We start from the raw sequence: 24,271 nt of genomic DNA on the forward strand, positions 1-24,271 counted from the left end.
ATGGTCGTGTAGAGTTCAGGTTCGCAGACTGTGGCAGCGCGGCGTCATTTTACTGTTCCATAACTTTAGAACAGTGCTGTACCGAGTTACGTCATGACGATATTTTTAATGAATAGTATTCATGAATACTTTCAAGAAGTATTTGTATTTGTATTCGAATTAAAATAATTTCAGTGAATTCACATTCGTATTCATTGGAATTTGAAGTATTCGTATTCGTATTCGAATACACAACTCTTGTGTTCACTCCATACCTGCTTAAATGTCAATATTAGTTAAAACCTTGATGACAGGTTAATATTAAAATAAGGATGCATAAAGATATAAGGAGACTGCAAGATGCCAGATTTCATATTCTTAAACATAGCTGGCTCCCATTACGACTATTTCCCAAGGCCACAGAGAATATTAACTTGGTCTTTATTTGTGCTTTTCCCGATCAAGGTGAAGAAACCGTGTAAAACTATCGCTGGCATCACAAAACAGTCCATGGAAATCCCCCAGCAACTTCCACGTACGAGAGGCTCTTCAAACAGGCGAACAGAAGCGCCGATGGGTCTTAGAATACGGGTCTAGGTCGCCTACACGTGCTATGAAACCCTCACAAGCCTCGACCATTCCTTGCGCCCCTCGTGTGAAGGCGAGAAAAGCGGCAAAATTGACGAAAGTTAGGGAGAGAAAACTTACGACAATAAAACAACTTAGGACGCGGATTGGTTATGGGACTTCCTTGCGTTCTTGTCATCAGTCTCAGAGCGGACTGGCAAGTTGGTTCTTTAGAATAATGTGGACCGAAAAAAAGGAAAAAAAATGTGAAGTGAAAATGAAAAGTCGAGAAAACTGGTGCCAATAATGTTTTTAGTGGAAGTGGAAGTTATAATTTTGTGATTTGCTTGGAAAGAGAGAGAGAGAGAGAGAGAGAGAGAGAGAGAGAGAGAGAGAGAGAGAGAGAGAGAGAGAGAGAGAGAGAGAGAGAGAGAGAGAGAGAGAGAGAGAGAGAGAGAGAGAGAGAGAGAGAGAGAGAGAGAGAGAGAGAGAGAGAGAGAGAGAGAGAGAGAGAGAGAGAGAGAGAGAGAGAGAGAGAGAGAGAGAGAGAGAGAGAGAGAGAGAGAGAGAGAGAGAGAGAGAGAGAGAGACGAACAGACAAACATAGACATACATACACACACACAAAAACACCAACACAAACAAAAGAAAACACAAATATGCAGGTACAGAATAACAGACACCAACAAGCAGAAAAAGACACAGACAGACAGGCTTACACAGACAAACATACAGACATAGACAAAGCAGAAAACAAACAAACAGGCAAACACACAGACACACTGACAAACAGATAGACTGACAAAAGAATATACAAAACAACACTTCTTGAAACACAAACACCCTAATATCAGACATAGACGAACAGACGAAGACCCAGACAAACAGACATGAACGATCACAGCACAGACAGGCAAAGAGAGGTACATACAGACGCAGGCAGACAGACAGGCAGGAAAAGAAGTAATCTGATATGTTGTGTATCCACTCCCAAACTTCCGCATAAATCAATAGAACTAATTTTACAACTCCGGAACCCTAAATTCAAAGCAAATACCAATCAGAAACTCGGAAAGGGAAAGAGAGAACGCGGTGGATGGCTGGACGGGCTGATAGACTGTCGAACATCATCTCTTTTTCCCTGCCATAACCAATCCGAGAGAGACGCCGGGAGGAAGAAGATACGAAGAGAAGAGGAAGAAGAGGACAAGTGGAAGAAGAGATAAGAAAAGAAGAGGAAGCAAAAATAAATAAGAAAAAGAACAAGAAGTCAGATAAGTAGAAGAGACAAGAAAAAAAGGGGAGCAGGAAGAGTTAAAGGAGAAGAAAGACACGAAAAACACGAAAAGGGTAAAACGAAGGGCAGGAAAAGAAGGTAGCGTTCAGGAGGAGAAACTTACTTGAACCTAGAAGATATTAGCACAATCATGACAGCCAGGTTCCCCACCACGGCCGTCACCACCACCAGCCACACAGCCACCCGGAGAGCCAGGTTACCCATGATGTCTTCGCACGGGTTGAAGGCATCGGGCCCCGGTATACACTGGACGTCGTGGTAGTCTTTAGAAAGGTTCCCGCAAGTCACGTTCATGTTGGTGGGTACGAAGACTTGCTGTGGGGGGAGGAGAGGGACCGTGTGGGTGATTCAGTGGTGACAGAGACGGAATGCAGATGATGATGAGAATTGGAATGCGAGAATATGTTAAGGCGAAGATGATAAGAGATGAAGGACAAGGATAAGGATAATAACATGGATATAATTGAGGATATGAAAGAAGGAGGAACAAAGAAACTATTAGAGGCAAGGACAAGGAAGACAAGTTGCTGTTATTATATGTGCCGTTTGGAGTGTGTGGATGTGTCAGGGGGGGTGGGGCGTGATAATTAATTAATATGCACATAAAATCAGTTATTATGCGCATTTGTACCCAAAAGTCCACTTGTACAGGAAGGAAAACAAAGAGTAAATTCTCCGTTAGAGGAGTTAAACATAAAGGAGTTCCGCCTCGGTAATTAAGTCTTACCGAAACTCACAAACAAAACTGTAAACAACACACAAGAAAACCTAAAGGGCGGCCAATCCCCCGAGGAGAGAATACCGAGAATTCTCGCAGGAGGCGAGGCGAGGCTCGGCCACACTCACCCCGGGCATCCACACGCTGGTCTGCTTGGTGCCGCCGCCCTCGTGCGGCTTGTGCCACACCTCCCCGGCCTCGGCGTGGAAGGTGCCGCCGGGCTCATCCGGGTGCAGGTCCACGGGGTGCTCAGCGGGGCTCAGCTTGTAGGTGGGGTCGTCCCCCGAGTCCATGGGCGGGACGTCTTCCTGCCACACCTGGGGTGGGCGAGAACAAGCTTTCTTGGAATTTAAAGAGCACCGCTGCAGTGGCTTTTGTTGTCGGAACAATGGCCTCCCTGCGGCGGTGTGGAATTACGGAATAAAAAATGTGATACACTAAGGAATATCTGGGAGCAAAGAAATTACAGCTGTCAGTATACTCACGTCGTTGTTCATGCCCTGCGTGGACGCGTTGGGCCTGGACAGGGTCTGCGGGAGTCTGCCTTGCGTTTTATTGAAGGGACCAAACCTGTAGGGGAGGGGAATGTGGCCCCCCATGCCGCCCCCCGTGAACTCCGTCCTGGGCTGGTTGGAATAAAAGTTTAGGTGGTCGGTGTGTGGGTCGCGTTTCTCTGGCCGCGAAATCTTAGCTTCATCAGGCTCACGGATCAGAGACGCCGCCTGCTGCCTGAAGCGCGTCTGGGAACGGAGCACGGCACCGGCTGCGTCCTCAGAACGTGGAACCCGAGCCGAGTGAGGCCCCGTATGCGTGTGGCTGTGGCGGCGGAAGCGAACTTTGGGCTTGACTGACGTGGGGCCGGATCCATCGGGGCCCTCAGTGTAAAACGCACCCTGGGGCCTCAGAACCCGTGTGTGATGGCCGGAGTGGCGGGCATGGCCACGTGTGAGGCTGGAGGAAGCAGCGTCGGTGGTGGTTTCTGGCACCTCCCTCAGCTGGGGAAAGGTGGAGTGGAGATTTGCCGGTGAACCTTCGAAGGGCAAGTGAGATCTCTCAAACTGCCGGCTGTGTCCGTGTCTCTTTGTGTTGCCTCCCGCCTCCTCGCTGCTCGGGGACGACAAGCTGAAGGCCGCCGCGCCGCCCTCCCCGTGGGCTATCGTTCCCCAGGTCTCCAGTGTCCTCCCCTGGTCCGGAAAGCGCTCGGATGAGAATTTTTCGTAGATATTCCCGCCAGGCCGAGACATGGGAGGTGAAGGTCTCGCCACGCGAGACTTGTAGCGGCGGGACCTCGGCGACGGCGTGGAGGTGAGGAGGAGCGGGTTGGGCGAGGTGACGTCTGAACACATCTGGTCCAACTTTCGAATGGCTTCCTGGAACGAGACAAGAACAGACAAGCTGATTGTCAAAGTTTCCTGCAGTACCAACGACATGTTAATACACTTTACGGGGGCAGGAGGGACACGTACTCAGAAGCTAATAAATGAAATAACAGCCATAACATCACTTACCCCACGGCCCCCTCACACACACACACGAACACACACTAGCACACACCTCCGCGGAATAATGAAACTTGCCGCCGCTGGCACACACTCGGCTCTTAATAATTAGTGGCACGCCAAACGGACCCGAGACCTTCGAGGGAAAGCAAAATCTCTGACGAAAACTTAATTACTGGCGCCATTTCCTATCTCGACGGTACCCTTGCAACCCTCCCTCCCTCTCCCTCCTTCACATCCCTCCAGCCCTCTCCGTCCCTATCACTTACCAACTCCTCCCATTTCCATATCAGCTTTACCTCCCTTTCCTATTTCCTTTCCCTCTCCTAAACCTTCCATTTCTCTTTCAACCTTCCCTCTCCCTCTTTCCCATACCTTCCAGTCCTCTTCCTTCCCATCACTTACCAACTCCCTCTCCCTCCTTCCATTAACAGCTTTACCTCCTCTTCCTATTTCATTTCAGACAGTGCACCTCCCTTCCCGTCACCCCATTTCTCTCTCAATCTTTCGTCTATCCCTCCCCTTCCCAGCCCATCCCTCTTACATTCTTTCTTCACTTTCATCCCTCTCTTTTTCCCACCCATTCCCCTTGTATTCCTTCATTTTCCTACCGTTTCTTGGCATCCTTCTCTCACAATGCAACAGTCCCACATGTCTCGCCCCTTTCCAACTCTTCTCTCACACTTTGTCCCAATAAAACCTTTTCAATTTATCCCCCTTTTCCTTTTTAGCATTTCCTTTCACGTCCAATTAACCTTACAACTCTCTCCTCATTTTCGATTCTATCCCTCCCTCTACCTAACATTTCCCTTCCAACTCTCCCTTTCACTCCCGTCTGCCTTTCCTTACCTGCCTTCCGAGCTCTTGAAAATGCAACGAAGGCGGGGACTCAGCCGGAGGAATAACACTTGCGAGACGTTTTACTAATGACGTGTCGAATATCACTTGCAACATACCTGAGGTTCTGATTCTACAGGTAACATATAATTAAGTCCTCGTATGAGTTCTACAGGTGAAAAGACAGGTGGAATATATCTTTACTTACCTACCTTGCTACACACACACACACACACACACACACACACACACACACACTCACGACACGTTGGCATCAATTAAACGCCTTTTGTTACAGATGAAAATAAAGAAGAAAAAACCCGCAACACAGACATAAAAAAGGAAACAATGGAAAGAAAAAAAAAGAAAGAATAAATGCCAATTGAAACCACAAAGAGAGAGAGAGAGAGAGAGAGAGAGAGAGAGAGAGAGAGAGAGAGAGAGAGAGAGAGAGAGAGAGAGAGAGAGAGAGAGAGAGAGAGAGAGAGAGAGAGAGAGAGAGAGAGAGAGAGAGAGATATAGAGAGAGAGAGAGAGAGAGAGAGAGAGAGAGAGAGAGAGAGAGAGAGAGAGAGAGAGAGAGAGAGAGAGGAAAACAAAACAGATAGGGCGGGAATAAAAGGAAAAGAAAAAACACTGGCGGGGAAAATAAAACAAAACAACAAAGACAAACGTGAAAAAACTGCAGTGCCAACCTTCTCCTTTTCTCTCTCTCCCTCCCATATCTCTCTCTGTCTCTATCTCTTTCCCTTCCTCCATATATCTCTCCCCTATATCCTCTTATCTATCTGTCTATCTCCCTTTCTCTCTGGTTGTTATCTTTACAGTGTTAAAATTATATCTTTCTCCCTTCTCCTTAGCTGTCTCTATCTCTTCCCCCTCCCGATAGCTCTCTCCTTCTCTCTTCATATCTATCTGTTTATTTATTTGTCTATTTATCTGTGTATCTTTCTGTTTATTTATCAATCAGTCAATCAGTCAATCAATCAATCATTCTATCTATCCCTTTCCTTACCCTCTATATCAGTGTCCATATCTATCTATCTATCTATGTTCCTCTTTCCTCCCTTACCCTGTATCGGAGTGGGTCGTGCCGCTGCGGAAACTGGAAGGCGCAGCAGTGGTAGGGGTAGGTGAGCTTCGCCTTCTTGATGTTCTTGAAGGAGTACACGGACGGGAACACCTTCAGCGTCGGGGTGAATTGCACGAAGAGGTTCTCGAGCTGCGTCAAGCCCATCGTCGGCAGGGATGTAATGGATGTGTGCGAGAGGTCTCTGGGGGGTGCGGAAAAAAAGGAGGTGCGGTTTACTCCCATTTCATTCAACTCAAACTTCTTTTCACTCCTCGCTCTCCCGTCTTCCACTCCTCTGTTGCACTTTTTCCACTCCTCCTCCTCCTCCTCTACTTCTTTTTCTTGAGATGGTGTTAAATCGGCCCTTATTCTCAAGCATTCCAGGGCTCATACACCCACATTCGATAAGGATTTCGTAGAGGTAATGTTAGTATCTCCATGGGTAGTTTTATATATCTAGTGATAGTTTAACAAGGCTCCTGCACACCCTGAACGTTAAAAATCACTTATTCACATTACATAAGGCTTGTGTAGAGATTGTGTTACTATTTCCATGGGTAGTTTTATGTAACTAGTAATAGTTTAACAAGGCTTCTGCACAATGAACGTTAAAAATCACTTATCCACATTACATAAGGCTAGTGTAGAGATTGTGTTGCTATTTCTATGGGTAGTTTTATGTACCTAGTGATAGTTTGACAAGGCTTCTGAACCATGAACATTATAATCACTCATTGGAACCCGATCAATTTCCTTTCTGGCCTTTGGAAATGCATGTTGTGAGAGCCGAGTACATCTGAAAATACGAGGAATGGACTTATCTCCCTGTCTCTCTTTCTCCCTTCCCCTCTCTCTTGGGTTCGGTATAAAGATAATGGTCTCCACGTGCCTGGCTTTGGCTGCTTCGTTGTCCTCAGGTGAGTTCATTAAAGTGATCTGCTTGGGTGACCTTTAATAACAAGGCCAGTTAAAATAATGTACCTTTAACCTCTTTTTACAGTGCGTGAAGAGATTGCTCTGGTTTGCTTTCATTGTTACACTGCTGTTCTTGCTAGCGCGGTGAGACAAATAGGATGAAAGCATGGAAAGGAGAGATGGTGCACAGATAGCCACACACACACACACACACACACACACACACACACACACACACACACACACACACAAACACAAACACACTTATCACCAACTCTTCCTTTTCTTCTTTCTTCGTTTCCTCCTCTTCTACTTCTATTATTTTCTCTTCTCTTCCCTTTCTCTCTCTTTTACCTCACACACACACACACACACACACACACACACACACACACACACACACACGCACACCGTCAGAGGAGAGGCAAACGTCAGAGGAATCGAATTAACAGCCATGAGGACACCGTTTTCTTTACCCTACAAGGACAGCGTCAAGATCATGCCTTTAGCACCATTAGAGAGAGAGAGAGAGAGAGAGAGAGAGAGAGAGAGAGAGAGAGAGAGAGAGAGAGAGAGAGAGAGAGAGAGAGGGGTTATAACGTGATAGGGAGCGCTCATCATCCTCTTCTTATACGGTTAGGAATCCAGGCCGCTTGTGTGGGAGACGCAGGAAGTTTCCACGCCTCCACCACGCCGCCACTCGCATACTGATGACTGCGTGTGGTGGAAGGGGTGGAAAGGGGTGGAAGGGCAAATAGGGGAGTGGAAACGGCGAAGGAGAAGGGAGTAGAGAGAGCGAGGAAGAGTAGGCCAAAAGAAGAGAGTAGAGATAGGAAGTTGTGATGAGGAAGAGGAGACGATATGAAGAGAGTAAATGTCATGGTTGAGATAGAGGAAAGAAATAGGGATGGAAAGGCGGAAAGAAGAGAGTAGAGTTAGAGGATGAAGCGGGGAAAGGAAACGTAATGAGGGTGATAAGTGATGTGGAGAAGGAGACGAATGCTGGATAAAAGGGGTGGAAATTGAAAGAAGGAAAGAAGAAGGATGCACAGAGAGTAGAAAAGAGGAAGTGAAAGGGAGGTAGAGAGTGTGATAGAGTGAAGCAAAGAAAGAAATAGAGAAAGGGGAATGCAGAGAGGTGGAAATGGAGTGAAAAGAGATTGAAAACAAAGGCAGACAGACAGTTTAGAGAGAATGAAGATATCCGAGGAGGGAGACGGAGAGGGAGGGTAAGAAAGTTGTGGAAGGCGGTCGGGAAAAAAAGGTGGAGATATAGTAGAATGAGATGGAAAGGGAAATGGAAAGAGGGGTGGAGAGAAAGGTGGAATGGAAGATGAGGTGGAGGCACTAGGTAAAGGGAGTGGAAAAGAGTCGTGGTATTCAGGACAGAGGAAGAGGAACGAGAGACTTGCAGGAAACAAGATCATCGAAAAACGCCCAAAATGTGAAGAAAAAGAAGATATGGACACAAGGGGGCACTGTTTGTAGGAATTAATTGAGAGAGGGAAGGAGGGCAGATTGATATTAAAAAGAAGCTTGCCGGGAATGACAAAAGCGTCCAATACGTCAAAAGGAAGGAGAGGAAGAAAATGCAGATAAAAGGAAATAATTGTAGGAGTTAAAGAAGAAATGGAGAGCAAAGTGACATTAAGAGAAAGGATATTTGAACTGAATCTGAGGGGTAAAATAAGTATTGAAAGAGAAGGGAAGAATAAACATGCAGATAAAAGGAAATAATTGTAGGAGTTAAAGAAGAAAAGGAGAGTAAAGTGACATTAAGAGAAAGGATATTTGAACTGAATCTGAGGGGTAAAATATGTATTCAAAGAAAAGGGAAGAATAAGAATACAAATAAAAGAAGAAAAGGAGAGCAAAGTGATTTTCGGAAAGATATTTAAACGGAATCAGAGGCGACACATTTGCAGAGAAGGAGAGAAGAGAAAGAGAATGTAGATATGAGAAAATAACGGCAAGGCTAAATTGACAATAAGCGAATAGGTGATTAAGAAAAAAAATAGTTGCAGGGAAGCAGAGGATCATCAAACACATAGAAAAAGAGACAGGAAAATCACGGAAATATATAGAAGGGAAGTGATTTGATGTGCCTTAGGGTAAAGCAAGGGTAAAGAGGGAACTGGAAAGGGTTGGAGTTGAACAAAATCACCTTACAGACAAACACAGATAATATAATGACCGTTAAAATACGTAGTTATATTGCTTTAGTTCCTCTTTCACTCCCTCTTTTACTTGACTTTGCTTGACTTTCCGTGCTGATTTATTGGTTGTCTTGTTTTTAGTAGATGGTTCGTGTGTGTGTTATCGAAATCATCTTCTTTGTATGACTTTTCTTGTCTGTAGTTGATGGTTTGTGCTTGTGATTAAAATTCGCAATACAAAATTCTCCCTTGTATTAGATTTTTTGTGTTGTCTGTAGTTGATGTTTTATACGTGTTCTCGAAATCCTCCTTTTTATCATTATTTTTTTTTACAGTAAAGGAACCAGCTCAAGGGTTAAATAAACGGGGGGAAAAAGCACAGTCATTGCCTTCCTCACCTAAGACTTCGCACGTGATAATATAAGCCTGTTTCCATTTACACGTATAAATATTGTTTGTTCTTATGCTCGAGTTGTCTCCAATAACTTTTACTACCTTCGTTTCCTCTTCCACTCCTTCATCACTTCTTTTACTTCTCGTTTCTCGTTTTCTGTTTTTTTTGTTGTTGTTGCTTTCCTCCCATTTTGTCTGTTCAACTCTTAACTCCTTTTCATCTTTTATTTCCTCTACTTCTTTTCCTCTCTCTTCGCCTCTTTTCCTTCTTCTCTACCTCTGCTTTACTTCCATTTCCTTTCTGTTCAACTCTAACTTCCTTTTATCTCCTAGTTTCCTTTCTTCCACTCCTCTCTCTTCGGCGTTTTTACTCCTCCTCCACTTCTACTTTCCTTCCATTTCCACCTCTTTCCCTCCACCTTCCCTCTTCTAGCCCGACTCCCTCTATTCCCACGTCCTTCCCTCCACTATACCTCCTCACTAGACTCCCTCCATTCCCTCCTTCCTTCCACTACTTCCCTCCCCGTTTGACTCCTTCCTACTTCCTTTCCTCCACCCGGTTTTCTCCCTTCCTTTGATACTCACAGGGTACGGATGCTGTCGATTCCCTTGAAGGCCTCCGGGTCCAGATTCCGCAGGCGAGTGTTGCCCTTCAAGTTCCTGCCGAAGGGGAGAGAAATATAAACGGAGTGAGGACGGCAGAGGAAGGACGAGGGAACAGTATCGGCAATTCTCTTACACTCTTTTCACTCCTGTTGGACTTTTCTTAATTTCGTTACGGTAAAAAGGATTGGTGATGAGTTTATGTGTGGTAGGGGGTAGTTTCTCTCTCTCTCTCTCTCTCTCTCTCTCTCTCCCCCCCCCCCCAACCCACGGTCCTTAAGATAACGTCCATTGCCTATTGTGTGTGATAAGACTCAACGTGTTTATCTTGTGTTTTATATTCTTTCCATTATTACTCTTATCAACACCTTCCAAGTACGACGTTAAGGGGAGGAATCGCAGAAAAGAAAAAAAAAAAAAACATGATCATTTTAGGTTTTATTTTTAAGTTTATTATTATTATTATTATCATCATTAGTCTCTCCTTCTTTACTTATCTTTTTTTATCACTCTATTACCAGCATCAACACACTCGCTAAAGGAATAGTTGTAAAAAAAGAAAGAAAAGAAATACACTCATTGTTATTCCTGGTATTAGTGTTACTCTTACTGTCATTACCATTATTAGTCTCTTCTCATCCTTCATTACTCACTTTTTTTCTTTATTACTATCATCAATACCTTCCAAGTACATCGTTAAAGGCATACTCGCAAAGAAAGTAAGAAAAAGATACACGCATCGTTATTCATGGTATTATGGTTACTGTTATTATTATTAGGCTCTCCCTTAGCCCTGTGCCGGGTTAATGGATTCTCTCCCACCACAAGCTCAAAGGAGAATGAGACGGAGATGAACACCGCCGCCAACCTCACCTATATACCTCCAACCTCCCTTAACCCGGTAGCAGCGACGGGCCACATTTTTGCCATGATTTAAACCCTCCAAAATAGATGATCCATAAACTAATCACAAGTGCGTTGATATATATTATGAAATGGTTTGCGTGAGTGATGTTTTTTTCTCATTTTTCTCGCTTAGAGGGACCTTTAAGAAACATGATCCCTGCTGCTACCGGGTTAACACTCCTCTATACGCGGCGGTCTTGCTATACCTCCTCTTCCTTCCTTTACCTCCTTTACCTATACATCTTCCTTTACCTCCAGCTCCTTCATCCTTTACCTCCATTACTTTTAACTTCCTTTACTTCCTCCTCTTCTTCCTTTACCTCATCCTCATTCCTCCTTTACCTCTATCTCTTCCCTCTTTTACCTCCTCATTCTTCCTATCACAATGGAAGCAAAGGGAAGCAATACGGTGTGAGGAAGGAAGGAAGGAAGGGAACAGTTAGGTAGGAATGGAATGAGGGGAGGGCAAGAGGAGATAGTACATGCAAAGGGCAATGACACACGCGACGTTCCTTCCAGTGACCTCCCGGGCCGTCAGAAGCGCAGGTGAGGCGGGAGAGTACTATAGAAACGCCACCGTACTCGTATTGACCACTCGAGGACCAAGTGTCGCCTGCCCTTCCGCCCTTCCGCCTCCCCGTGCACCCATTCGCCCACCCGCTCCGACCCCTCGCCCGATCCCCATCCAAGGTCCAGATAGGCGGCGTTGATTGCTACTCGATCCTCCTCCCGCGCCGCTAAACGTGACCTGTATCCCTGATGTTCATTTGGCCCCCGCGTCCCTGTGCTTGACCTTTCGTGCTGTTTGAATTGGTTGTCTTGTTTGTAGTAGATGGTTCGTGTGTGTGTTATTAAAATCATCTTCTTTGTACTAGTTGTCTTGTCTTTAGTTGGTGGTTTGTGCTTATGATTAAAATTCTCAATACAAAATTCTCACTTGTATTAGTTTTTTTGTTTGTCTGTAGTTGATGTTTTATGCGTGTTATCGAAATCCTCCTTTTTATCATTATTTTTTTTTACAGTAAAGGAACCAGCTCAAGGGTAAAATAAATGGGGGGAAAAAGCACAGTCAAATCACTCCTCCTCTTGTCTGTATAGAGGGTGTTTTGCGCGTTCTCAAAGTTCTTTTTCCTTTTTTCTCATCTGAGTATTTTTGTCTAGTTTTGCAGTAAACGTTCATGATTCTTCTTCTCAGAGTAGGTCACACATCCCCTTATGATTCTTCTTCTCAGAGTAGGTCACACATCCCCTTATGATTCTTCTTCTCAGAGTAGGTCACACATCCCCTTATGATTCTTCTTCTCAGAGTAGGTCACACATCCCCTTATGATTCTTCTTCTCACAGTAGGTCACACATCCCCTCATGATTCTTCTTCTCAGAGTAGGTCACACATCCCCTTATGATTCTTCTTCTCACAGTAGGTCACACATCCCCTCATGATTCTTCTTCTCAGAGTAGGTCACACATCCCCTTATGATTCTTCTTCTCAGAGTAGGTCACACATCCCCTTATGATTCTTCTTATCATAGTAGGTCACACATCCCCTTATGATTCTTCTTCTCAGAGTAGGTCACACATCCCCTTATGATTCTTCTTCTCAGAGTAGGTCACACATCCCCTTATGATTCTTCTTCTCAGAGTAGGTCACACATCCCCTCATGATTCTTCTTCTCAGAGTAGGTCATCCCACACTACATTTCATCATCCCAGGTAAAAAAAATAAAAATAAACCATCCAGGTAGCGACGCGGCAATTAGCGCTTTTATCCCTCCGTCCCCAGGTGTGTCGGGCTCACGGTAGGACGAGCACGCAGGTAATTATTTTCCCTTCCCTCTGGAGCGTTTCCCCCGCGCGGTGCTCAGCCACGTTGAATTAATAGCAACAATTCATTAACGTAATAGAAGTCTGCTGAATCCGTCCTCGATTCCGACACGTGGAAGCAATTAAGAACAAACCCATAAAAAATGTAATTGAAATCTTGCATGGCGCCGCTTTGGTTCAGTGGGACGGATGCGCCGACGTGCCACGAGGCTGCGATGTAAAACAGTGAACGGTAACACACACACACACACACACACACACACACACACACACACACTACTGCCACGCGTCCAAAAGTAACAACTAATCACCGACTGGGACACACTGCATTCATTCACTTATGTTGTGCGCGCATATCTGTGTGTGTACTTCTGCGCTTTCTCTGATGTTAAAGAAAAGGTATGACTAACTGTAGTACCTATGGAATGTAACAGTAAAGTATTTAAAATAGATTATATATGTATCGTGATTACATTAACAAACTGTAGGATCAAATATATTAACAGAAGCAGAAAATCAGAATTCTATAATGAAAATAACTGAAGTAAATCAATCCAGTAAGACAAATAGCCAGGAAAAATCACTGAGTTCAACATTAAGATGAATTTTACTCACAGTGTTCCAATCTGTGACCCGTAGAACGCCTCCTTCTCCACCTCCTCGATCTGGTTGTAGCTGAGGGACCTGCGGAGGGAGAGGCGCGGGGGTCAGAGGAGACACCCTAAGCACCACACAGTCATCATCTACACCATCCAAGCACAAGCCTTTCCTTCAGTCGCAAAAAGGATACCATACAAGGGTACACATTAGCATTGGGAAAGGCTCACACTTGCTGGAGCAAACCTGAATGGCATCAAAGGGAAAGCCGTGAAGTTAAGACGAAGCCACTAAGAGAAATATCAAAAACGTTTCGTATTCCACCGAGGTCAGTGTTCTCCTTTCATGGCTATAGCGGTTATGATACGAGGGAAAACAGTTGCGTTAATTCATGTTCCCACTAGCATAGACTCTACACACACTTAGGTAAGATGTGAGGGTAAGAAGAGGACACTAGGGTCGTATTACAAGACATTTCGTAGCCCAAGAACACATATTTGACAAGGCTTTCATAGGAGTTGTGGGCATTTCCAGTAGTAGTTGTATGACCCTGGTGGTAGTATGACCCTTCCTCTGTACCATGAACCTGAAGAAACACTCACTAGAACCCAACTGACCCCCTCTTTGACCTTTAGAAATAGCTGATATGAAAAGCGAACGTGTCCAACAATACCAGCCTAAGAGTCGTATTTTAAAACAGTTTGTCGCCCGAGTTCACATATTTACCAAGGCTTTCATAGGAGTTTTGGGCACTTCCAGGTAGTGTGACCCTTCTTCTATACAAGGAATCTAAGAAAACACACATTATTACCCAATTGATCATTTCTTTGACATTTAGAAATAGTTGATGTAAGAATCGAAAGTGTCTTATAATGCCGACCTAAAAAAACACCAAAAACGTTTCATAATCCACTCAGGTACATGTTTTCTCCTCACGGCTATAGTAGGTTATGATACGAGGCAAAGTGTTAGCGTTAATGCATGTCCCCGCTAGCACAGACTCCACACACCCTTAAGTAATACATAAGGGTAAGAAGAAACGTCTCAGAATACATCAAAAACGTTTCCAATTCCACTAAGGTACACGTTCTCCCATCACGGCTATAACGGAAATGGTAAGAGGCAAAACATAAGCGTTAATGTATCTTCCCACACGCATGGCTTCTGCACACACTTAGATAATGAAACAGACATTAAGGGGAGGGTCATTAGGTGGGACAAATGTAGTGTTCCTCGCCACAGTTGGGTAATGTTTGGACCATAAGAGCTCAGGGACACTTGGGAGGATAACGAGGGAAGGAGAAGAGGCGGACACTTACAGCGAGTCGACGATGAGGCGAAAAGACCGACGCCGAACCCTCCGTATGCGGCAGGCGTCTAAGTCCCTGCAATAGAGAACGAGAACGATAGAAAACGGGAAATGGGGGTGGACGGAGACGGAGAGAGAGAGAGAGAGAGAGAGAGAGAGAGAGAGAGTAAGGGGGGTAGGGGAAGTCACAGTCATTAGAAGGGCGGCGTGAGGTGGAATGCGCCAGGAATGGGGAAAGCGGGGATTCTGGGCTCCGCGAAAGAGGAAAATGAGAAAGTTGAGGCGGCCGGCACGCAACGGTTCTAGACAGGCACAGAAAAAAAGGTAAAGAAGCGAAAATATAACAAGAATCATCCACAAACAATTAGAAAACAGGGTAAAGACAGAAACATGACCTTCCTCTGCCTCAGAAAGATCCAAGTAGATAAAAGATTAACCAAAAAAAGGGGGAAATGAGGAGAAAAACGAAAAAAACATTCCAAAATTAAAATAGATGTCATTAACTTCGAAAAAAAAACTATAGAAGTAAAGCAAAAAAAGGAAAAAAAAGGAAAAAGTTAAGTCAAAATAATAAAACAGATAATTAAACCATTAAACTAGAAAACAAACAAACATAAAAGCAAAGAAAAAATGGAAAAAAACCGGCATAAATAACCAAAAAATAAAACATAAAAAAAGCGTCAAAAAATGAAAGCAAAACCCAAAACAAAAAGAAAACACACACGGGAAGCGTCAAACTCAACATCACACACACACAAAAAAAAACAGGAAACGAAATTAGATCACACAATAAGATCAATGAACGAACCCAATGAATGAAATAGAGGGACGAGGCGGGACGGGAGGGGAACGAGGAGAGCACGAGAGGCGAACGAACGAACGAACAGACTAACAAACAGACACACGGAGGGACGGACGGACAGGTGAAAAGGAGGGCGGCGCTGCTAATGAGAAAAATACATTAGCGAGGGATCAGGAAAAAGAAGAAAATTAGGAAGGGGAGGAGAGGGCGGCAGCGTTATAAAGGGTTGCAGGGAAGTGATGTCCATTCGCTTAGGTTGAAAGGGAGTGAAGACATAATGGATACAGGTAATTTGCAGAGGGACAGAGAGAGAGAGACCGAGAGCAAGAGAGCGAGGAAGAATTTCAACAAAGAAGACGAATTTGACGACACAGATAAGAAAAAAAATAGGAATAAAAAAGAAAAATGAAAGAAATGCAACAAGGCGTTTTAAGTTTAACGAACCTGTAAGAAAAGAGAGAGAGAGAGAGAGAGAGAGAGAGAGAGAGAGAGAGAGAGAGAGAGAGAGAGAGAGAGAGAGAGAGAGAGAGAGAGAGAGAGAGAGAGAGAGAGAGAGAGAGAGAGAGAGAGAGAGAGAGAGAGAGAGAGAGAGAGAGAGAGAGTGGGAAAGGATGCGTGAATATGACAGCACAGTACGAGGAAATAAACAAACAACATGAACATTCGTACTCTCCTTCACCCCGTACTTGAAGCCACGTCCGCCCTGCTACACATTCATGCTCTTTATGTTTTTTTTCTTTCTCTATGGATAAGATGAAACAGATCAAGGAATATACAAAAACACACAAAAAAGGAAGAAGAAAAACCCATGTCATGCTACTCACAGAAATAATACAGAAAGGGAATGCCAAGGAATTATCAAGTTTAGTTTTATGGATCGTTTGACAGTCCCATTTTCCTTTCGACTTGCAGGAGTGACCAAAACAAAACCCTGCGTGATATACTTTTACTATTACTTTTTATTATTATTGAGATCCATGAAAGGGAGTAAAGGGGAAAAAAATATACAGACGCGAATATGAATCCCATCGATGACCAGATATGGATAGGGAAAATAATAGACGGTGAGAGTAAATAAAGAAGAATATAAAATTAGAGATAAAGGGAGAATCTAATGGTTTAAGAGATGGCTGCTGGCTTATACACTTCAGACACACACACTCACACGAACTCACACACACTCCTACGACCAAAAACAATAATACAAAAGAAAGAAGATAACTCTCTCTCTCTCACACACACACACACACACACACACACACACACACACACACACACACGCACTCCTACAAATAACGACAATAATACAAACGACAGACAACGCAAGTTACACACACTCGTACGGTTAAAAAAAGCATAAAGTTACAACACAGCATATGAAGTGTGAATGGCAGAGTAGCAAAAACTATGGAAATCGCTATACTAGTCTTTTCTAGATCCGAACACACTCAGGGTCATCCACTTACACTAAGCTCATGATCTTGCCCGTAGCGTTGTTGGTGATGAAAGGGATCTCCTCCAGGCCAGAACTGGTGATGCGACTGTGAAAGGACGAAGAAGAAAATAAAAGAGTTCAGGATTAGAGGGTGAGGCGACGAGGGACCCTGGTGTGTGTGTGTGTGTGTGTGTGTGTGTGTGTGTGTGTGTGTTCGACCGCTATTGCTTCCTTCACTTCCTACTCTTTCTACTCTTCTCCTCCTCTTTCTTATTTGTCAACTCTTCCTCCTCCTCCTCCTCCTCCTCCTCCTCCTCTTCTTTCTTCGTTTACTCCTCTTTCCACCGTTACACCTGCATCTCCTCTTCCACCTCTTCTAACTATTCTCTCTCCACTTTTTTTTCTTCGCATCCTTTTTTCTTTCTTCCACTTCCCACACACACGCGCGCGCACACACACACGGTCATTCACAACCCATTTTCTTTTCTATGCCAAACTTAAAAGAGTTACGTAAAGGAGTCATCGTGTGAAGTCAAAAGGTTGTGAAATCCGATTTGGAAGCGTGGTCTCATTTTTTTTTTCCTCTTCGCTTCTCAAAGAACTCGTGGCAGACATTAAATTTTTACGTGTGTGTCACTGTCATTATGTAAACTATTTTCCGCTCTAATTGCGTTTGTCTGTCTGAGCTGTGCGTGTGTGTGAGTGTGTGTGTGTGTGTGTGTGTGTGTGTGTGTGTGTAGTATATCTCTATCTGTCTGTCTGTCAATCTGTATGTATGTATGTATGTATCTCTCTCTCTCTCTCTCTCTCTCTCTCTCTTTCCTTCCCTCTATTCCTACCACCCCAACCTGCACCTTCCACTACCAGCCCCTCTCCTTCCTTCACCCTTTCACAACACTCGGAGGCCCCAAAACCACACATCTCCCGGGCTCAAGGCGAGGAAGATCAACACTCACATGGTCTTCAGTTTGCTGTTGTCCTCGTTGAAGGTGAGGTTGGGCAGCGTCAGGAGCTTCTTCGCAGAGTGGATGTATCTGTAAGGGGTAGAATATACAAAGACCATTAATGAAGAACGTATTGTTGGTTTAGATACAGAAAATAAACTTATGTTAACGATTATGTAAGGCGGAAAGGGATGAAGGGTGGAAGGAAAGTTATGCTAAGTGAGTATGAAGATATTTTTGATGTGGATGTATTTGTCAAGGGAGAACACACACACACACACACACACACACACACACACACGTGCGTACTTAGATCCGCTTTGTACCGTGAAGGAGTTGAGAGAGGGAGGAGGTTGACTTGTATGCTAAGTGTGTAGGGAATTATTTTCAAGTGGCCGTGTGTCTAAGTGGCGGAAAGTATAAACTCTTCCGCCCCCTCCTCGGGCCCTTAAGTTGAAATGAAATTGTGAAGGGGGGAAACAAAGGAAGGTACCATTGTCTTTTTGTTTTTTCCTTTTATTTACTTAAAGCTGAGAGGATACTGGGATAAAGGAGCGGAATGATTTTTTTGTTGCCTAGTTTTAGTTGATTTAATTTGTGTGTGTGTGTGTGTGTGTGTGTGTGTGTGTGTGTGTGTGTGTGTGTGTTGCCATGTGGACTGTGAGAATTGTGGGAATTGTTTTTACTGCTATTGCTTCCATATCCAATGCATTTAAAGAACGGCTTTACGTAAGGACACAAGCCTTTGAAAACGATAGAAAAAAATTTATTTGTATTTCTATTACAAAATTCAGCCCTTGCCCGCCCCGCCCCACACCGCCCTACCCTGGCCTGGATTGCCCCGGCCCACATATCTCCGCCCCGTTCGGCCCCGCTTTGCCCCTCTACGCCCCGCCCCGCTTAGCCACGCGGAAACAATCACGCGCCGCAACACGCCTCACCCCGCGTCGGCTTCTGCGGCAGCGCGTCAACACCCCTCTGAGCGATGACCCAATTTCCCGGAGCCGCCCACGCGTCCCGCCGCCGCTGGATGTTAATTAACACAGATTAGCGCCCGTACGTGTGTGTCTTATTAGCGGGAGTTACGAGCCTCGCTAACACGCTCTTGAAAGTTCGCCGACAGACGACGCAACCTGTACGACGCCCGCCGGGGAGTTTAGCGGCGCCGGGAAAACTGTGTGTAGATAGTTGTGTGCGCGGCGGCCATTACGTCACCTTTTACGAGAGTCTCAGTGATTGGAGAATGACGGAACCACTTACGGGAGATGAAGACGACGCACCGAGGAGTGGCAGGGTGGAGGGAGGGTGTTCAAACGACCCACCGCATCCACCACCTCCCCGATCTTCCCGTAGGGGTGAACTAATGGCAGTCAAGCAACGCTTCTCCCTGACTTTATGAGAGGAAAAGAGTGTGACTTTGAGAGCGCATAACGTCCACACACCATTTCTCTCTAGCTTTGTGGGAGAGACTGAAAGTATAGCAGCCAAGCATCGCCTCTCTCTCTAGCTTTGTGGGAGAGAATGATCGTATAGCCACCGCCTCCCCGTATTAAATACTTCGTGGGAGTAAACTAAAGGTAGCCAAGCAGCGTCTCTCCCTGACTTTTTGCGGGTGAATGTGAGATCGAGAGCACAAGATGTCCACGCACTACCTATTTCTAGCTGTATGGGAGAGCCTGATCGTATAGCAGCCACGCATCGTCTCTCAGGGGGTCTGTGGGAGAGAACTTGAGGTATAGCCACGCACCGCCTCTCTGTATCTTCGTTGGAGAAACTGATCGTATAGCAGCCAAGCACCACCTCTTTCTAGCTGTATGGGAGAGCCTGATCGTATAGCAACCACGCATCGTCTCTCAGGGGGTTTATAGGTGCATGAGAACTTGAGGTATAGCCACGCACCGCCTCTCTGTATCTTCGTTAGAGAAACTGAACGTGTACCAGCCACGCATCGCCTCTCTCTCTTGCTTTGTGAGAGTGATCGTATAGCAGCCACGCATCACCTCTCAGTGGGTTTGTGGGCAAGAGCTTGAGGTAAAGCCACCCGCCACCGCCGCTCGCTGGCTCGGCACGGGAGAGAGAACGTATGGTAACAGCGGCGGGAAGTGTTGGTGGCTGGCGGCGCGGGGACCAAGGCAGCTCAGGGGAATGGTCTCGGTACTGGGTTTATCGCCGCCTCTTGCAAATACGTCCCAGCCCGTTGCCACACGCGACTGAAGCTCCAGCCCTTCCAGTCCTTTCCACATCCCTTCCACAGCCTTTGCATAGCCCATCCACACCCCTTGCACAGCCTTTGTACACTCACGGATGCAAACGACTAACAGTTATGAAAAGATAAAATAATAAATGTCTCCCAACCAATATTCCATTCATTCAGCAGACATGAAAACGGTTTGATGTGTACACCGAACGTGAAAAAAAAATATGCCTATTACACCAAGAACACATTTTAATAGTATACGTTTTGTAAATAAAATAAATTCTAAGAGATGCCACACGTTATTTAACTTCGGAATGCACACATGAACGGTATATTTTGGTAAGGTAATATGAAAGTAAAACATTTATCTAGGATTCTAGGTTGGAGTTATGTGGCAGAAATTACATGAGAGAGCATCACATACCGCTCAAACTCAATATCGATCAAGCTGTCCATCTATTCATTGATCTACCTATCTATCCATCTATATATCAATCTATCCATCTATCTACCTATTAATCTATCTATCTATCTATCTATCTACCTACCTATACATCCATCTATACAAGGATTGACAGATAGGATGATATAGATAAGTAGACCGACAAATCCATTCATCCATCCATACATACATACATAGATAGATAGGCAGATTTTTTAATATTTTTTTACAGCAAGGGAGGCAACTCAGGGGCAAAAACAAAAACAAAAAGGAACAAAAAGGCCCACTAGACACTGCTCCAATATAGATATAGATGGATGGATAGAAAGATAGATAGACAGAGACAGACGGACAGAACCACAGACAGATAGATGGAAACGCATAACAAAATCCAGCGTCAATATAATGCTTGCACTCACATGACTTTGAGCTGCTCCAGGCCCTTAAACGCCCCGGCCTCCACGGTGGTAAGCTCCTCCACTTGCTCCAACGTACTGCAACACCAAGAACACACGAGTCAGCTACTTAAGACGGCTACTGGTATGTGTTTCTGGAGCCTTGTGGTGCGTAGTGTGATGGCGTGTTGTGTTGTGATGGTAGTGTGGTGTTGGGGGTTTTGTTCTGTGTTGTAGTGTGTTGTGAGGAGTTGGGGGTGTTGTGGGTGTGTTGTGGTGTGTTGTGGGGGTATTGGGGTGGTGTGGTAGTGTGTTGTGGGGGTATAGGGGTGGTGTAGTGTGTGTTGAAGTATGTGTGGAGGGTGTATGGGATGTTGTCATGTGTTACTGTGTGTTGTGTTGTGGTTCAGTGTGTTGTGTGTTGCAGTAATAATTATAGCCCAGCATCAGTAGGTCACTCAACACTCACATTTCATCCAGGGTCTCTCGGTAGCGGGTGAAGGAGTCGTTTCTGATCGTCCTGATGGTAACTTGGCTCATTGTTCTGTCAGGGGAAGAAGAGGAAAGGACACATCAATACAACGATGCAATGACAGGTAAGATAAACAGAGGAAATCTATTGAAAGGTAAAAGTGCGAAAAGGAGGAAATGAAACAGGGTAGAGATGGAGGGGGTTCAAGATAGTAAAATATATGAGGGAGTTATACAAAAAAATAACGGAAGCAATAATAAGCAAGATATACGAAGAAAATTTATTGACAGGTAAAATCAGGTGCAAAATGGAAGACGTGAACGAGGGAAAAGCTGGAGAAGGCTGATGACAAAAGGCGGAAAACAGACGAGAAACTTAGAGGCAGATTAAAACAACGATGAAGTGAAAAATAAAGCATACAGGGAAAATGTATTAAAGAAGAAATGCGAGAAAGAGGAAATGAAGGAGGGGTTAGATGAAGGCGAATGAAGACAAAAGACACAAAAAAGATGTGGAGACGACAGAGGCGGATTAATAATTATACTAGACATGAAACGAGAAATAAAACACAGATAAAATGTATTAGAAGGCAAAGGAGGTGCGAAAAAGAGGAAGTGAAAGAGGGAGAAATAGCGGCGGTTGAAGACAAAAGAAAGAGAAAATATATGAGGGAGTTAGGAAGACGCAACAGAGGGAGAAAAGTGAGAAAATAGAAAAGTGAGGACGATAAAATAAAATAAAAACACGATCCCCTGCGTTTGCGAGATAGATGAAGATGGAAGGTATAAGAAAGGGTTTAGGACAGAAGAATCGAATCCGGCGTTCCAACAAGAAGTGAAAGAGATCAGTGGGACAGGAGAGAAGGATTGGCTGAAGGGAAGGAAAAATGAAAAGAGAGGAAGAGAAGGATGGGAAGAATTAGAGTGAAACAAAAGTAAGAGAAGGAGGAGGAGAATGGTCTGAAGGAAAGGAAAAAATTAACAGAAGGAAGAGAAGGATGGGCTGAAGGAAAGGAGGAAGAGGGAAAAAGGAGAGAAGGAAGGTTTGAAGGAAAGGAAAATGAAACAGAAGGAAGAGAAGGATGAAATAAAGGAAAGGAGGAAGAGGGAAAAAGGAGAGAAGGAAGGTCTGAAGGAAAGAAAAAATGAAACAGAAGGAAGAGAAGGATGGAATGAAGGAAAGGAGAAAGAGGGAGAAAGGAGAGAAAGCAGGTCTGAAGGAAAGAAAGCATGTAACAGAAGGAAGAGAAGGATGAAATGAAGGAAAGGAGGAAGAGGGAGAAAAGAGAGAAGGAAGAGCTGGAGGAAGGAAAAACAAAACGGAAGAAAAATGGGAGGGAAAAATTGAAGGCAGGATATTTAAGATAGAAAATATTTACCAGGACTATTTGAGAGGAAGAAAGAAGAGCAAACAAAAGATATGATTTCGAGAAAGAGGAGGAGGAGGAGAAGAGGGAGAGGGATAAGGAGGAGGAGAATCAGGAAGAAATATAGTCTGAGGAGGACGCGGACGAGGAGGAGGAAGAGGGGAAGGAAAATGAGCGTTTAATATGAATAAGGATAAGGAGGAGGAAAACCAGGAAGAAAAGGAATTCGAGGAGGGGGAGGAATGTGAAGAGGGGAAGGAAAGAGAGAGGTTATAACAAATGAAAGTTTGAGAGACGAAAAAAATGGACTAAAATTAATCTCCGGTGTTACGAAGGGAGTGAGAAAAGACATACGATTACGTTGAAGTTCAAATTCTGCTCCGGAAAAAAAAAACAGAATAAAGAAATAAAAATAATAGGTTAAAGATAGGATAAGGCAGAACAAAGATAGGATAAGATAGGATAAAGAGAAAATAAGACAGGATAAATAAGATAAAGATAGCATACAGAAAGGATAAGAAAATATAAAGATAAGATAAGATAGGATGAAGATAGGATAAGATAGGATAGATAAGATAAAGAAAATATGAAATCAAGATAAAGGCAGGATAAGATAGGATAAAATTGGACAAGAAAAGATAACGATATGATTAGACAGGATAAAAATTGGATAAGACAAAGATAGGATAATATAGAGTTAGGATAAGATAGGATACGCTGTAGATAAGATAAGATGGGGTAAGATAAAGATAGGATAAAGGAAGGATAAAGAAAGCATTAACACTTCTCCCACGTGAGCTAAAATGCAAGACGAGACACTTCTACCCCAGTGAAAAGCGAAATCCACCTAAGAGAAAAAATTACCAAACCGTCACAACATTTACGGAATATTACGAGCTAAGTGACACGTTAAGCCAGGTGGATCTGCCGACTCCTCGTTAAGCTCAGGTAAACGTTGGCCCGCCCAAGTAACGAACGAACTGTCAAAAGTGAACTCAAGCTACACGGGAAACGGTCTGGCATTTGACTCTGCCGAAAACATAATTAAATATTCATGTGTGTGTGTGTGTGTGTGTGTGTGTGTGTGTGTGTGTGTGTGTGTGTGTTGGTTTTAATTTTTCATGAGACATCTACTTCCTCTCTCTCTCTCTCTCTCTCTCTCTCTCTCTCTCTCTCTCATATATATTGGCATTTTCCACTCCCAACCTAATGTAACTAATATTTTCTTCTTACAACACACAATTTTCAACATTTGCGTATTTTCCTTCATAACTTCACCTGGAATACGCAATTACCTCGCTATCTTTCCACTCCTGTTCCTCCTCTTTCTCCTCTTCCACATTCACCATACTAACTATCGTCTCCTCCTCCTCGTCCACTTCTTCCTTTTCCTCCTCTTTCACCACTATTACAATCGTCTCTCCCTCCTTCTCCTTCTCCTCCTTCTTATCTCTCCTATACCTGCTCCCCCTTTTCCTCCTCCTTCTCCTTTTTCCTAAATCATTACCAACTTCTTAACAACCGTCGCCTACCTTCACATCGGGCTCTT

The 24,271-nt window shown here is 44.3% G+C and overlaps 1 protein-coding gene across 2 annotated transcripts in view; it reads right to left on the minus strand.

Moving 5' to 3' along the window:
• The window catches only part of LOC126983976 (uncharacterized), a 202,606-nt gene that overhangs the window by 24,204 nt on the left and 154,131 nt on the right, over window positions 1-24,271 (minus strand). For both annotated transcript variants that reach the window (XM_050837255.1, XM_050837256.1), the window contains exons 5-15: window positions 21,354-21,428; window positions 20,909-20,983; window positions 17,863-17,940; window positions 16,938-17,012; window positions 14,680-14,745; window positions 13,379-13,447; window positions 10,018-10,092; window positions 5,969-6,170; window positions 3,047-3,931; window positions 2,690-2,878; window positions 1,947-2,158 (exon numbers count right to left, since the gene is read on the minus strand). In XM_050837255.1, the coding sequence (XP_050693212.1) occupies window positions 1,947-2,158; window positions 2,690-2,878; window positions 3,047-3,931; window positions 5,969-6,170; window positions 10,018-10,092; window positions 13,379-13,447; window positions 14,680-14,745; window positions 16,938-17,012; window positions 17,863-17,940; window positions 20,909-20,983; window positions 21,354-21,428 (2,001 nt within the window). The remainder of the gene's footprint in view (window positions 1-1,946; window positions 2,159-2,689; window positions 2,879-3,046; window positions 3,932-5,968; window positions 6,171-10,017; window positions 10,093-13,378; window positions 13,448-14,679; window positions 14,746-16,937; window positions 17,013-17,862; window positions 17,941-20,908; window positions 20,984-21,353; window positions 21,429-24,271) is intronic.

The sequence above is a fragment of the Eriocheir sinensis genome, chromosome 55, assembly GCF_024679095.1.
Source record: "Eriocheir sinensis breed Jianghai 21 chromosome 55, ASM2467909v1, whole genome shotgun sequence".
Taxonomy (NCBI): domain Eukaryota; kingdom Metazoa; phylum Arthropoda; class Malacostraca; order Decapoda; family Varunidae; genus Eriocheir; species Eriocheir sinensis.